This window comes from Panonychus citri, unplaced genomic scaffold (assembly GCF_014898815.1).
Source record: "Panonychus citri isolate SS breed McGregor unplaced genomic scaffold, ASM1489881v1 Contig00063, whole genome shotgun sequence".
In the NCBI taxonomy this organism is placed as follows: domain Eukaryota; kingdom Metazoa; phylum Arthropoda; class Arachnida; order Trombidiformes; family Tetranychidae; genus Panonychus; species Panonychus citri.
This window is the reverse complement of record NW_026515468.1, coordinates 117,882-133,493: the sequence shown is the minus strand read 5'-3', so window position 1 is coordinate 133,493 and position 15,612 is coordinate 117,882. Positions and strand designations below refer to the sequence as shown.

Sequence of the window (15,612 nt, the reverse complement as noted above, 5' to 3'; positions counted from 1 at the left end):
TATTGTTATTTGGAAACTCACATCATCTCATTAAAAGCTATTACGTCTTCTTTTCGTAAGAATTTATCTCAATTTTCTCTTACCATATTTTATTAATTATCGTTTAAAGTTACTAACAATTAATAGATGGAAATATAATAATTCTCTCCGGAAACAAGGCTATTAAGTATTCTTGTAATCATACCATCTATTGGACTTGAATACAATACAAGAATTTCAATGGTTCGTGATCGATTGATCTATCGCTATCATCGTGATAATATTATCGATCTTAATCGAAAACACAATAATTTATGTGTCACTCATTATTGAATAAAAAGTAAGATAAAGATCCAAGATTAAGTGTTTTCTAATCTCATTTACGATAAATGAATCTTTAACATCTAAATACATAATGTAGTTACTATTAATAATAATCACTAGTTTATGATTGTTAATCCATTTCATTGATCAAGTTTGTTAAATCATCTTAATCAAAATGTTTAAATTATCCCATCTCATTTTCCTTGGTAAGTCGAAAGTTCTTATATTGGATGAGGCAACGGCCGCAGTTGATGTTGAAACCGATGAACTGATCCAAGAAACAATAAGAAAAGAGTTTGCAAATTGTACAATAGTAACAATTGCACATCGACTAAATACAATCATGGATTATGATAAAATCATTGTCATGGATAAAGGACAAATTGTTGAACATGATTCTCCTAATGCACTGATTTCAGATCAAGAATCGCTCTTTCATTCAATGGCAAAAGACGCAAAGATAATATAAAAATTTGAGTCACAATCTAAAATTGTAAGATTAAAATTCAATGGTACTTATACCGTTGAAATATCATGTACATGATATCCTCTGATTATGATAAACTTGTCATCTACTAGTCTAAGATTGAGTTATATTGACACAGTTGAGTGTCAAAGACATTCAGCAATCATCTTTATCGTAATCATTAACATCACTTGATAGTTACAATTAAACCAAAAAAAACAAAGAAAACAAATTGGTGCAAGCAATTTCTGCTTATTCAAAGTGCCAAACAATTTAATCAATTATTTAATATATAAGGTAGTGCAACTGAAAATTGACACATAAATTAAATTGTTGATTATTCGTCAACCAGAGAGTTTTAATTATTGAAATCAACACCAATGGTAGATCAGATTTTGCGGATTCTAATGACATCAAATTATAGAAAATACTATAATTAACAAAAAATTAATCAACTATTTTGTAACTAATTGTTGAAAATAAATTAACTTTTATAGCTCCCTCTATGGGATAAAAAATGTTAAGCACTTAACAGAAACATTATCGACGGATTTATCATTAACTAATTGTTTCTTTAAATTAAATACAGTAAGTCACACACTTATTTTGTATTTATTTTTAAGCTTTAACAGCGACCTCAGGGGAGGCTTCGATGAATGAAAATTCATCGTTTCCGGCAAATACAACCGTACCAGGGAAAAGGAAATAAGAGACAAGGAAGGGAATAAGGGACGAAGAAAAGAGAAGAAAATAATAAATAATAAGTAATAAATTTTTCTCCCCTGAGGTCGAATTACATATGAGATATTAATTAATTCACAAAATTCTGTTCGCCTAATCCCAATAAAGGGCTATTCTCTATAAATTTTTCTCCTCAAAATGTTTTCCATGGACCAGAGTCCTTTTCAAAATTATGGCGATTGTCCAAAGGTCCAAAATGGTTGGCTCATTAGGTATGACACGAAAAAGAAAAAGAAAATAAAATTAGAAATTCAATTTTTTAAAATAATTATTAACAAAACTTACCAAGAAAACACATGGCTGCGAATTAATAACGTCTCAGTTTTAAGAATATCTAGAACAATTTAAGTAGCAGTTGAAATGTCATAATTTAGGTATCAACTTGATCCGTGTGATTAGTTGAACAATATTAAAACAAAATTTATTTTTAAATTCACAGTTAAATTTAATTAAATTAAAATTTATCAGGTCAGATTCATTAAGTTTTTGTATTCACTTATTTTGTATTTTCGACCTAAGTCGCCATCTATTGACCATTTGAAGCAGAAAAACAACGTTGAAAATTATTATTCAAAAAAACATTAATTAAATTTTTTTGATTAGACTTTCTTTCTATCAATAATTGATAGAAAGAAGCTATTGGAACAAATAATTCATGAAAAAGTCTCCGAAATCGAAAGAATCGGTTTTAATGACTAAAAAAGGTCATTAATGAAAATAATTTGTGACTCTGATAAAGTCAATAGATGGCGGTAGTGATTTTCTTCACAAAATAAGTGTGTGACTGAAAAGGTGACTGATGATTTTTATGGCTCCTGATAAGCTTTAATTTAATTAACTTTACCTGTGAATTTAAAATTCAATTTTATGTTATTATTATTTATCTTATCATACGGATCAAGTTGATACCAAAATTATGATAATTCAACAGTTACTTTAGTTATTTTTGTTACTCTAAAAACTGAGCTATTATTGCGTCGTAATAACTTGAACCATTTTCTTTTTCTTGGGAAGTTTTGTTGATAATCAGATTCAATTTTCTTTTCTCTATTTCTTTGATTAGATTGAAATTCTAATTTTATTTGCTTATTATTATTTCTTTTTTTTTCGTTTCATACTTAATGAGTTAACCGTTTTTTGGACTTTGGACAATCAAACTAACCACTCAATTAATAATATTTATAAAAGCCCTAATGGGATTTGTGTTGAAAGGACTCTAGTCCATTTGTTTTGAAAGAACATTTTGTCCATTTGTTTTGAAAGAACATTTTGTCTATTGTGACTAAATTTTATTTTTAAATTTTATCTCAAATTTGTATTCGGCCTCAGGGGAGAAAAATTGTTAATTATTGTATTGTTTTCTTTTCCTCATCAATTATTCCCTTCCTTGTCCCTCTTTCCCCTTTCCCTGGTACGGCCGTCATTACCGGAAACGATGAATTTTAATTCATCGAAGCCTCCCCTGAGGCCGCTGTTAAAGCTTCAAATAAAAGTGACTTACTGTAATTAGAAAACTAATCATGTTAACCAATATTTTTTCATACCATCTTGTAGATTAGAAAATGAATTTTAATTTTATATAAAAAAATCGTGAAATTTTCAAAGAAAAAACTTTTGTATTTAAATTTAGAAAAAACCAAATTTTCAATATGAATTTGATAATTTAAGTTTGATAAACTGATTTAAATGCTAATAATTTTAAGTCTTTTTTTAATTAATATTTTTTTAGTGTTATTAGAATCCTCAAAATCTGATCTACCATTGGTGTCTATTTCAATAATTAAAACTCTCTGGTTGACGAATAATCAACAATTTCATTTATGTGTCAATTTTCAGTTGCACTACCTTAATTTAATTATCGATGAAAAAAGTAGTGACCAAAATGCATAATTACTTAAGTGCAGTTGAAATCCTGAAATACGGAAGTAAACAGACAAGAATCTTGTAACAAGATTAATTAGAATTTACGATTGTAGGGTAGAGATTTAACCCTTCACTTTACTTATTAATTTTATTCATTTAAATTTAACTTTAGTTAATTAATCACATTTTCACTTAATCAACAACTAATCATTTTCTTTAGAAAAATAAATTAACAGTTAATGATGAAGAGACAATAGTCTTGTCAATTCTTATGAAAATAACCTTCTGGTTTTAATCATTGGCGTCAATTTGGTTTTCTCTTTCTTTACTTACTTTTCTCTTTCTACAAATATTTTCTCTTTCTTCTTATCTTCTTTAACTTTTGTTAACTCTGATTACATTGCTATTTTTCCCGCAGTAAGATTTTGTTTTAACAACAATTAGTCAACAATGATTATGTTGAAAACTTAAGTTAACATATCTTTGATCTCTGACTTAATTGTCTGTTACCAATTAACAAGATTTACCAACAGATAAAAAATATTCAATTGATTGGATTAAGTATAAATACAAATCTAATCAACAAATGTATCTTCAGTCTAGTTAACACTTTCAATCTAGATTCGTTTTCTCACTTGAGTGAATTTTATTCTGTGTTCTAGAGTTGTCCCGATCTGAAAAATTGATCGATCAGCTCGATCTTTGAGAAAGAAAAATTGATCGATCTCAACTTTCAGAAAATTGATCACCTGAAAAACCACATGATTTTCGATAAAAATTCTAAACTCAAAAAACTTATTAATAAATTTTACTTAATTAAGAAATTAGACAGTGAAAGTAGACAGTATGCAAAAGAAAGAGAAAATTTTCAGCCTGTTTCAACCACCAAATTTGAATTAGAAAATCGAAATTGATCGATTTATTAGCGAAAATTGATCGGATCGATCGATCAACTGAAAATCTGAGATCGAACATCTCTACTGTGTTCGTATTAGAATTTCGTTCCGAATGAGTCCTGTTGGCGTCCGGCGAGAGTATTGTTCAGGAATAGAAGGATTCGGGAATAGAAGGAGGAAGAAGACTTTGCAGATCACTTAATTGAGTACCAATGGAGACGTTGGTCCTCAGAAATTGGTCTCCAGCCATTTGAGGCCCTGGTCAAAGGGGTTCGGGAGGCTTGGCCACTATGAGCTTGTGTTCGAGCTGGGGTGAAATCCTATTTGCTGGAGTAATTCCTGACCTAACATTCGCAAACTCATAACCTAACCTATTGGTCATCAAAGTCCAACCCTACCTCCTCGTGGTGCTGGCTGGATAAAGCTAACAGGGCTCTGGCAATCTATTTTCAACGAAAAATTGACCTTTGCTTAAAGTTGACCAAAATGATTTTTACTCATTTTTCGACCTTGAAAAAAATTCTGACTAATTTTGAATCAAATGTGAGCATCCAATCTGTGAATATATGCAGAATTAAATTTTTGCTATTTGCAACCCCTTATAAATGCCGTTCGAAAAACGAGATATGCCTGAAAGCTCATATACAGGGCATTTCACCAAGTTTCCAACAAGTTTTTCACGACCTTGACCAATGACCTTCAAGTGCCTTCTTTCATGAATAACCTTTATGACCTTGACCTTAAAATATGACAATTGAGTATCGCTCAAACTCCCATAACTCGAGTCTGGAGCCTAAATACCCAAAGACAAAAAAGTTATTCGCGAAAAACTTGTTGGAAACTTGGTGAAATGCCCTGTATAACATGCCCATAGTCCATTCTATATGCCAAAAAATTTCATGAGCTAGGTACCTCCCACTCCCATAAAAAATCAATTTTCGAAAAGTTTAAACTGCCCATAGACCTCTTAAGGATTTTATGTTTTTAAATGCTAATAACTCCGCCCACAGAAGTTTCCGCTAAAAAACCATCAACACGTATATAGATCTGCATAAGGCCTACCCCCAGAAAAAAATTCAAGACAATCTGAGTAGGGGGCTGTAGTAAAGAATAGCCGTTTGTTTTATAATATCTAATTATTGCTTCTCTCATCAAACTCTCATGGAAAGAATATTCTTACTAAAGAGGAGATCGAAATCCAAAATATCAGTTGGGACCAACACCATTACACTTCAGTGATTTGTGTTTTTATGTGAAGGCATAATTGTGTTCAATTAAAAATTAATCATTATTGATTAATAGTTCCAATCAATCGAATGAATTGTCCATTAATTATTCCCGGTCTGGTGATTTTTGCGGTCTTTTTGTCCCAGGGCGGGCAGTTTTATTACTACTAATTTCGAACTCAATTTTCTCGAAAACCTTTTATCAGACAAGAAAAGATAAACATACATGTATTTAGACTTGATGTTTTTTGTCATAAATATACACAAAGACTCAACTCTTAACTAAAAAGTCAATTTTTTGCAGAATTTACTTAGTGAAAAATATTGAATTTGAAACAGTTCTTTTTAGATTTATTCTAAAGTATTATTAAAATATTTATTGATATTGCTAAATTCCGATAGGAACTGACAATTTGGCTCTTTCAATCGATCAGCACAAACTTTTTATTTATCCAGTAGAAGTTTTCATTGCGAGCACCTCAAGAGTGTCAATAATTTTTTCCAAACCATTTATAATGAAGTTATCGTGATTTCCAGGCACTTTTAAGACCTCGACAGCTCCATTTGTATGCTGTAATATAAGAAGAGTAGAATTTGAATTTACACTTGGATTTATAACCAATTGATAAAAAATAAAATTGATCCAACTTACTTTGGATAATCCATAATCATCCAAATGATGACCATCGGAATTATTGTCATCTGATTCTGTTGCTCGAATCAAAACAATTTCGCCGTAGAAAATTTCGTTTACATTTATAGCCACAGTTTTTCGCATTTTATCTGTAGAAAGATCGATAGCATCACTTATCTGGTTAACATCATATTCAAACGATCCTATTCTGTTGATAATTGAAGTTGCATATTCTAATTTTTCTTGTTTCGTTTTGAGCTCTATCAGTGCTGTTCTCGCCGCGATCTTTTCATCACTTTTCATATACTGTGAAAGATAATTCAAAGCTAAATATGTAAATAATGTGCTTTCATCTTCTCCTTCATATGCCTTTTTAGCGGTGCTCGTTTGATGGTTTAATATCTCAGGTGATGAATCCATCATGATGAGATTTCGAACAGAATTTTGACCCAATTTCTTTTGTAAACCAATGGCCACTTTCAAGGCGATCACTCCACCAAGTGAGTAACCAATGAGATTAAATGTTTTATCATTTGGATATTTGGTGATAAGTGAGTCCACATAAAAGTTAACAACTTCATCCAATGATTCAAGATTCTGACAGTCTTTGGTCCAACTGATGCCGATCACTGGTTTTGAGAATGATTCAAATACTGGAATAACGATATGGAAGTTACCTGATCGATCAGGGAAGTAAAAATATGGTAATCCAGATTCACTTTGATTCAATGGGATAAACAATTGCGTATAAATTTGGAAAATATTTCTGTGTTCAGTTATTGAAAAAGCAGAGTTGATTTTTTTCTTCTCTGATTTTTTCAATTTCTTTTCGAGTTCATCTAATTCATCAACTTTCAATTCTTGGATTTCATTGGTTGTCATTGAATAATCATAATCAGTATCCAGAGCTTGTTTAATTTCAACTGCCATCAATGAATCAAGACCAAGTTCAGATAAAGTTGATTGTGGATCAACTTTAGTTTCATGTTTAAAACTTAGGATATGAAAGATTTTCTGTTTCAATGAGTAATTATTTCCTAATGATGATGCGCTTTTTTTATCAGGAAAGGAAACGATGGTGCTAAGATGATTATTATCAAGTGAAAATAAAGTTTTCTCAAGCGAATCCAATACTAAGTTCAAACGCATTGGGGCAAAGGATCTCACTATCTCATTAGATGGAAAATTCATCTCTGTAATTGCACCAACATCACCAACTACTCCCCATCGAATAGCCAAACCATGTAGGCCATCTAATCTTCTTTTCCTACAAATATTTTCCATCGCCATATTACCAAAACAATAATTGGTCTGGACAATATTTCCGACCTCAATAGCTATTGAAGAAAAGCATACGAAATAATCAATATCGTAGGGTAATGATCGAATTAGTTGATCTAAATAACGACAAGCGATCGCTTTTGGTTTGACAGCTTCATCAAATGTTTCAGCTGTTTGATTCTCGAAAAGTCCGTCTTTTAGAATCATACAAAGATGAAATACTCCACCGATTTGGCCCAATTCTCGTGCTTGATTAATTAACCTCTCAGCTGATTCTGAAGTTGAACAATCTTCATTAGAGATGATAATATTCACTCGAGAGTAACTATTGTTTCTCATCCTTTCTAAAATATACTCTTGGTATTTTGTTTTGATTCCAGAACGTGAGGTAAGAATCAGATTAGTTGCTCCTCTTGATACCATCCAATAGGCAACTTCGAGTCCTAATCCTCCGAGTCCACCGGTTATTATGTAGGTTTTTTCAAGGTCGAAAAATGTTTGACCAATTGACCGATAAAGTTTGACTTTATTCGGATCTTCATTTTCATCTCTCATTTGAATCAAAACTTTACCAATATGATTCCCTGTTGCCATAAACCGAAACGACTCTTCAAGCTGATTCATTTGGAATATCGTTGTTGGAAGAGGCACAACTTCACCTGATTTGATTCCTTCTTTTAACATCTCATTAATACCATTCCAAATCTTTATCCGACCAGGAATCATCTTGATGAACACATCATCTTGTAGAAACATCAAGCAGCAAGCTTGAAAAGTTTTGTTGAAATCTATGAATTGTGAATCTATTTGGGTATTAAATTATTATTTTGTACATTTATTGGCAAAATTGAATGCGAAAATACAGATTAATGTATTAATGTAATATTTGTGACTTACCAATTTTAGTATTTTGGATCATATCATATTTGCCAATTTCGATGAAGCGACCGAAATCTGATAAGCATCTGATTGAAGCTTTTAGTTTATCATCAGAAAGTGAGTTTAAAACCAGATCAACACCTCGACCATCGGTCATCTTCATAATCATATCTTCAAATGATGTCGATCGAGAATCACCAATATGATCATCATCGATTGAAGGGAAACGTTTCTTAATGAAATCCCTTTTCTCTTGTGTTCCAACTGTAGTAAATACTTGACAACCTCTTGATAGACAGATCGAAATAGCTGCTTGACCAACTCCTCCTGAACCTGCATGAATTAAAACACTTTCACCAGATTGTAAATTTCCTCGAGAAATTAAACCATAATAAGCTGTTAGATAGACAACAGGAACTGTTGCAGCTTCGGCTAATGTCCAGTTTTCAGGAAATTGAATCTTTGTTAAATGAGTTTTGGTGCAAAGAGATGTTCCGATTCCTCCTGCTGCACACATTCCCATGATTCGATTACCCAATGAATCTATCCCAGAAAACTCAGTTCCAATTAGTGGAGCTTGTAGCTCGTCGTTGTAAGATTGTAAAGTAATTCTTCCTGTGACAATTAGAACATCTCTAAAATTCAAAGATCCATAATAGATTATTATATTTTCAGGATCTCCGATGAGCTTATCCTTAGGAATATGAGTCCAATTACTATGATGTGATTGGAACCATCGCAAACTTGAAAGATCACCTTTGGTTTTAATATCAGCATAACATGACATTGTTTCGATTTGTAAATCATCAAGATTGGCAAGTTCACTTTTATACAATCCACTTTCTCCGTTATCATCAACTTCATTTACTATCAAATCTCTTTCCATTACTTCATCAGGGACAATTATCTCTTCATCATCTCCTATTTTCGGATCATAATAACACCTTATATTATATTGAGGATCTTTAGAAAGACACGTGATGAATCCAACTATCCCGTTATCATAACCACCTCCAGTTAACCAGATTTTATGGTTCTTATCTTTAGACAATTCTTTTATCTTATCAACCCAATCATAATTACTATCAAGTTTCACTCTGATAAATGTTACCTGTTGATGTGGATTAGGAGCGAATGGACGTCTCAGTAGAACTGAACAATATCCTTCATCGACCATCTCCTTGTGACATATCCAAGTGAATCCAGCATCGGTTGCGATACTTTTTAGTGTTGATAAATCAAAGTTGATATGTTGATTATTTCCAATCAATTGTTGCCATTCTTGTTCGACTGGTCTTAATTTAGTTCTTGTCGTAATTTGACAAAATCCACCTTCTTTCAGTGTATCAAATAGATTCTTCAACAACGGATTGTATTGATTGCATTTAACTTCAGGTTCGGCATCTTTGTACATGAGAAGAGTTGACTTGTCACGAATAAAAACAAAATCGTATAGTTTTGATTCTGAACATTTTTCATATTCTGAACCATTTTGGATGTTTTGATTTTGAATATAAATTACATTAGAAGTAGAATCACTTTTTATAAAATGATTCATTGCTGTGAATCCATAATCATCAAAAATATTTTCAATCTCGTTTTCAAATAGTTTTTGACTGAAATTACAAAATGCAATTGAGATTTTTTTTTTGACTAAATTGTATCTAACAATGCTAAGAATATGTTCAAGTAAAATTTTTTCTGGCTCATAAAAGAAAAAATCTCGATACAGAGCATCATGATATTGGTTGAGAACATTATCTAAATTTGAGTTAAAATCTACACCATTCATTGAACTTTTGCATTGTTGTATTTCTGATTCTAAAATCTCATTCAAAATTTGTCTAAAAGATTCATCAAGATTATCACTTCCAATTATCTCTAGCATATGATCATTACAATCTATTGTATCAAGTTTTCTTGATTTCAATCTCTCAATATTTTCAATCAATTTCATGCATTGAAAACTGTACTCTTGCTGTCTCATTGCTTTTCTATTGGTTAAAGTATGATACGAATTAAATGGGATTAGATTATGGTTTCGTATTTGATGGTTTGCTGTGTTAATCTTCCTCCTGATCTCTTCGCCTTCTATTCCTTTAACAATGAGCCCGTTTGTTAGTCCCATTCGCGTTTCTTGATTGAAATGAACACTAAGCATTTTAGTAGAATCAGAAACTGACCTGACAGTCTCATCGCTAAAGGCACTTAATGTTTCTGGGGGAAACATGTAAACATAATCAATGTAAACAGGAACAATCAGCTTACGAGATTTCGAAGTCAATAACGAAACCTGTAAACAAGCATCAGAAAAGCTAATCCAATGTCCAGTGTCTTTGACTGCACCCCACTTTCCATTAGAAGAAGCTTCTTCTACACCTTGGAATGATCCAGAATGATCATAACCACGAGTTTTAAGCTCCTTATAAATATCCTTCTTTTGAAGTATAACCTCTGTGATATTATTATCAATAGGTGGCAAGTTAAGTGTCGGTCTATCAACGAGACGATATTTTCCAGTAATACAAACATTTTTACTCTCATTAACGTAGATGAGAAAAGTTTCAAGATCTTCGTTAATTTTAGTAACAAATTTCATTTGACTTGCAGTTGATGTGAATTGTGTTGCTCGCAGAATTTGAACTTGATAGAATTCAATTGGATTTTCTTCAGGTTCGAGATCAAGAATTCTACAGACCATTTGCCAAGCAACATAAAGATAACCTGTTGCTGGAAACAAAATTCTTCCATCTATCTCATGACCAGTAAGAAACGACCATAAAGGATCGTGAAGATCAATTATTTTGGAAAATACAGTTTGTTGATTAGAATACTTGTCGACTTTCAAATCGAACCATTCCTTTTCATGCTTCCATTTAATCAGATGACCAACAGATTGTGTTTCTCTTGGGACTGGATATTCAATTTTATCATAAAGATTCGTAACCATTGGATTAAGACCATGAAGATAAATTTGACCAATCATTTTATAAAGATGCAAAGTCGATTGATTATAGCTGCAAATGTTTGTCAGCGTTTCTCGATTGTTAATTAAGAAGATTGATAATTGTCTCATCTCAACATCTAAACCAATCTCTAGTAACAGAGAGTTAGAATCGATCTTTTCTATTATACCATTGTAATTAAATGATTCTGTGATACAGGAAACGAAAAAATGTCCATCAATGATATGCTCTTGATCAGAATTGATAAAGTTTCTACAAAGATTAGTCTCTAATCCGGAATTCGTTTTCAATGGTCTGAGAAATTGGTTGATTTCAAGTTCAAGTGGTTTTGATATTTCACTAAGCAGAGAAGAGTTGAAAGGAATCCCTTTAGTGTCAATAATATTTGTCTTGATATTAGACCTAATTTTTGATATGAACTTTTTAATTGTATCTTCAGTGCCAGTGATCAACGTCCAATCTTCCGACTCTTTTGAAGCTATTTCAATATCACCAAATTTCTTCTCTTCGATTTGTCTCCATGGTAAATTAACGTAAGCCATTGCTCCTTTTCCTTTGAATTGTTTACAAGCGACACCAATATGATAACCGATTAACAGAGCATCTTCATCGGTTATACATCCAACGGCATAAGAAGCAGCAATTGAACCAATCGAATGACCAATAATACCTTTGGGTTTAATTTCCAAATGTTTAGTTAGTAGGTCACAAAGAGCTATTTGAATCGCAATAGATGAAATTAAGAAGGAAATTAAATCTTGTTGATTCGATTCGATAATCTTGATAACATCAATTCCTAATGAGCTCAAACGATCAGTTTGCATTGATCTTATTCTTGAATAAATTAGAGGAACTTCCAACAGTTGAACAAATGATTGTGATGAGATATTAAACATTGGAGTGAATACCAACCAAGGAAAAACTTCATCAGTTGATACATTTTGTTTTAATGTTTGATGAATGATTGTTTGTTCATCGTCCAACAATAAATATCCACGATGATCAAACCCTGTTGATGGTTTGATCTTACTCATGTTATCCAAAAGTGCCAACGTGTATTTTGTTAGCGATCCTTTTTGCTCCTCAATAAAATTAACAATAGTTTCCAAGCCTTCATAAGTTCGATTGCAAAAATTGACTAAACGTGGTATTTTATTGGAACTCAAAATTAGATCAGTCTTTTCAATTCTTTTAGAATTTGCTTGCAAAATGCAAGTATGATTAACACCGCCAAATCCGAATGCATTTACCAAAATATGATCTCCATCGAATCTTGTATTTTCAAGAATTGGTCTAATAACACCTTTAATCAGTCCATCGATATTTGGATTTGGTTCGTTGAAATGTAAATTAGCAGGAATTACTCCAGTTTGGAAAATCTTAACGACTTTTGAGATCGCATTTAAAACAGAAGAACCTTCAGAATGACCAATATTTGATTTGAGGCAACCAACAAGAAGAGGTTTTTCTGAATCAGGTCTCATTGTTTCCATCAATGCCTTACATTCAACTGGATCTCCAGCTGAAGTTCCCGTTATATGTGCTTCAACATAGTCGATATCCATTGGGTCTAAATGCACATCTTTAAACACTCGTCTAAGAACATCTATCTGACCTTCGAGTCGTGGAAAAGTAATTCCTTCTTTGGTGAATCCATCGTTATTCACAACGATATTCATTAAAGAGCCGTAAACTCTCTTGGCATCAGATTTACGTTGAATTAAAATCGCAACAATACTTTCAGATCTGAGATAACCATTAGCATTAGCATCTAAACATTTGGACTTACCATCAATACTTGTCATTCCAAATGATCTGAAACAACGAGAGACGAATGGAACAACACAATGGTTATGAGCAAGAACAATCGCTTGATCGCAATCACCCATCAATATGCTTCTCGCTGCAACATCGAAAGCTGAAGCAGCGGCAGCACATGCAGTGTCCACACTGAGGACTGGGCCTTTCAGGTCAAACACATAATGTAACCAATTTATGCTTTCGGGGTGATTCAGACCAAAAAGAACTCCGTCGAATTGTAGTCTATGACTCTCACTAACACCAGAAAAAAGACCTGTGTTCGTACCACGCCAGCTATCGGGGGTGAAACCTTCCATTTGATCCAAAAACAGATCAATAACTTTTCTCAAGATATTTTACGATTGTAAACTTACCAGCATCAATGAACATTTCGTATATGGCCTCATGCATAACACGAATTAATGGAAAAATTGTTGATACAGATTTTGTAGGTATTTTGAAAAATTCTGCATCAAAAAAGCCAATATTAGGAACTTTACCCAACCTTTTAGGTATATTTAGCAAAGCTGATAGAAAGAGAGACACAAATGTAAGTTTTTTGGTAGAATTAACTGTTTCGAAAACCAAATTCATATACTCACTAGTTGGCCATCTTCTATTATCGATAGTACCACCATCAACACCGTTCAATAGGTTGAACCAAAACTCTTCCAAAGATTGAGCCTCAGGATACCGTCCAGATATACCAGAAATTACTAATAAGTTGTAAGGTATTGACGCCATGGCGATACAACTCACAGAAGAAATTTTTTATCAACTAAACTTAATTAGCAAGATTATTTATATTTATATCCGTAAAAAAGGGCAACTTATTCATATTCAAAGCAAGTGATTCAAATTGTTCAGAACCTAATATTTGACTTGGAAAAGTAAGAGGTACCAAGCTACAATTGAATAGTTAATTATATTGTAAATAGCGTCTGAACCAACCATTTTGTTATTGTTATTTGGAAACTCACATCATCTCATTAAAAGATATTACGTCTTCTTTTCGTAAGAATTTATCTCAATTTTCTCTTACCATATTTTATTAATTATCGTTTAAAGTTACTAACAATTAATAGATGGAAATATAATAATTCTCTCCGGAAACAAGGCTATTAAGTATTCTTGTAATCATACCATCTATTGGACTTGAATACAATACAAGAATTTCAATGGTTCGTGATCGATTGATCTATCGCTATCATCGTGATAATATTATCGATCTTAATCGAAAACACAATAATTTATGTGTCACTCATTATTGAATAAAAAGTAAGATAAAGATCCAAGATTATTAATGAGAAGTGTTTTCTAATCTCAATTGTGATAAACGAATCGTTAACATCTAAATACATAACGTAGCTACTAATAATCACTAGTTTATGATTGTTAATCCATTTCATTGATCAAGTTTGTTAAATCATCATAATCAAAATGTTTAAATTATCCCATCTCATTTTCTTTGGTAAGTTAACCTCAATAATTGTATCAAACGTTATCCTTTTAATTATTTATTAATTGTTTCTTTCAATTAGTGTTCATCTTCAATTCAATGTCATCCTTAAGAGAACAGGATTTTCGTGATAGCATTTCAGGGTTTTATCCTCCACCTTTCACTTATCAATTACGATCCTATCAAGTTCAACGTCGAATTGATTTTCTCGTCGGAATTACAGATAAACTACAATTAACAGATGAAGAGAGACTATTCACAAACGTAACGGTACAATCATTGAGAATGTTATCTGATCTTATGAATACAAGTTCACCATTACTAAGCAGTCTGAATAGAAAAATGTATGATGATCTCTCACAGGAATATGAGACTGTAGTCAACCGATTCAATCAACAGATTACAAATAGAATTCCTCTCAATATTGATGAACTTACACCCGAAAAGTTGTCCAATCAACTATTACAATCCAAAATTACATCACAAGTTTTTCTACTCACCAAAAGGAAAGCTCTACTTTTGATCGAGGCTTATAAAGGGGAACTCGAATTTCTAACAGGTAAACACTCAAATCCTCTTTCATTCAAGGCTAGAATAGCGAAATATTGTCTGGATGGTTTGGATTCACTTTACGACGAGATTGAAAATGTCCCGTTTTCGGAAACATGGTCAGTACAAACTTTGGTTACTTTATTACATCGTTTCGAATTGATTCTTAAAATTATTTCAAGTGGACCTTAAAATAAGGAGATCAAACAAATGTAATGGTCAAGATGATTGTCAATTTCGAGGTAATTAAATGGTTAAAACAACCGAAACAGAAATGTGTTTATTTGATATTCTAAATGGTAGATGGAAGCACTCGAAATCTTTTTATCATTTTATATGATTAAAATCAATTTGATCTAATCAATTTGGACTTATAATGTTAGACAATTTCTACCAGTAATTAACTTGACAATAGATGTTTAATTATCTTTCTGTTCAATTCTAATGTTGGAAAAATTTGACTCACTTTCTATCTGGTAAATGTAAATGTAAATAATCATTCATGATAATCTAATCACAATTAAAACGGTAGCTGAAAATTAATCCATT

The 15,612-nt window shown here is 31.9% G+C and overlaps 2 protein-coding genes and 1 long non-coding RNA gene across 4 annotated transcripts; 1 reads left to right on the top strand and 2 right to left on the bottom strand.

Annotated features, from left to right (window-relative positions):
• The first annotated feature begins 431 nt into the window (after nt 1-431).
• On the top strand, nt 432-15,606 carry LOC128386097 (uncharacterized). Of its 2 annotated transcripts, none has more exons than XM_053345068.1 (2): nt 432-509; nt 14,597-15,606. In XM_053345068.1, the coding sequence occupies exons 1-2, from the start codon at nt 479-481 to the stop codon at nt 15,253-15,255; spliced, it is 690 nt and encodes a 229-aa protein (XP_053201043.1). In that variant the 5' UTR covers nt 432-478; the 3' UTR covers nt 15,256-15,606. The 2 variants fall into 2 exon arrangements, with proteins under 2 accessions (XP_053201043.1, XP_053201042.1); XM_053345067.1 differs by lacking the exon at nt 432-509 and adding an exon at nt 14,367-14,526.
• Nucleotides 1,354-2,173, bottom strand: LOC128386098 (uncharacterized). Its single transcript, XR_008324865.1, has 2 exons — nt 1,796-2,173; nt 1,354-1,714 (listed from the first exon to the last, which is right to left on the bottom strand). It is a non-coding gene; the product is annotated as an uncharacterized LOC128386098 (long non-coding RNA).
• On the bottom strand, nt 5,819-13,815 carry LOC128386093 (fatty acid synthase-like). Its single transcript, XM_053345063.1, has 5 exons — nt 13,658-13,815; nt 13,430-13,582; nt 8,308-13,365; nt 6,148-8,213; nt 5,819-6,066 (listed from the first exon to the last, which is right to left on the bottom strand). The coding sequence occupies exons 1-5, from the start codon at nt 13,797-13,799 to the stop codon at nt 5,944-5,946; spliced, it is 7,542 nt and encodes a 2,513-aa protein (XP_053201038.1). The 5' UTR covers nt 13,800-13,815; the 3' UTR covers nt 5,819-5,943.
• Nucleotides 15,607-15,612: the final 6 nt, after the last annotated feature.

What these genes read in the sequence shown, in the direction of transcription:
- LOC128386097 (XM_053345068.1), top strand. Translation starts at nt 479, where the DNA reads ATGTTTAAATTATCCCATCTCATTTTCCTTG. An exon ending in ATCCCATCTCATTTTCCTTG is followed by an intron (nt 510 to 14,596) that starts GTAAGTCGAAAG and finishes TCTTTCAATTAG; the next exon opens with TGTTCATCTTCAATTCAATG.
- LOC128386093 (XM_053345063.1), bottom strand. Translation starts at nt 13,799, where the DNA reads ATGGCGTCAATACCTTACAACTTATTAGTAATTTCTGGTATATCTGGA. An exon ending in CGAAATGTTCATTGATGCTG is followed by an intron (nt 13,366 to 13,429) that starts GTAAGTTTACAA and finishes ATCAAATGGAAG; the next exon opens with GTTTCACCCCCGATAGCTGG. An exon ending in GATCCAAAATACTAAAATTG is followed by an intron (nt 8,214 to 8,307) that starts GTAAGTCACAAA and finishes ATACCCAAATAG; the next exon opens with ATTCACAATTCATAGATTTC.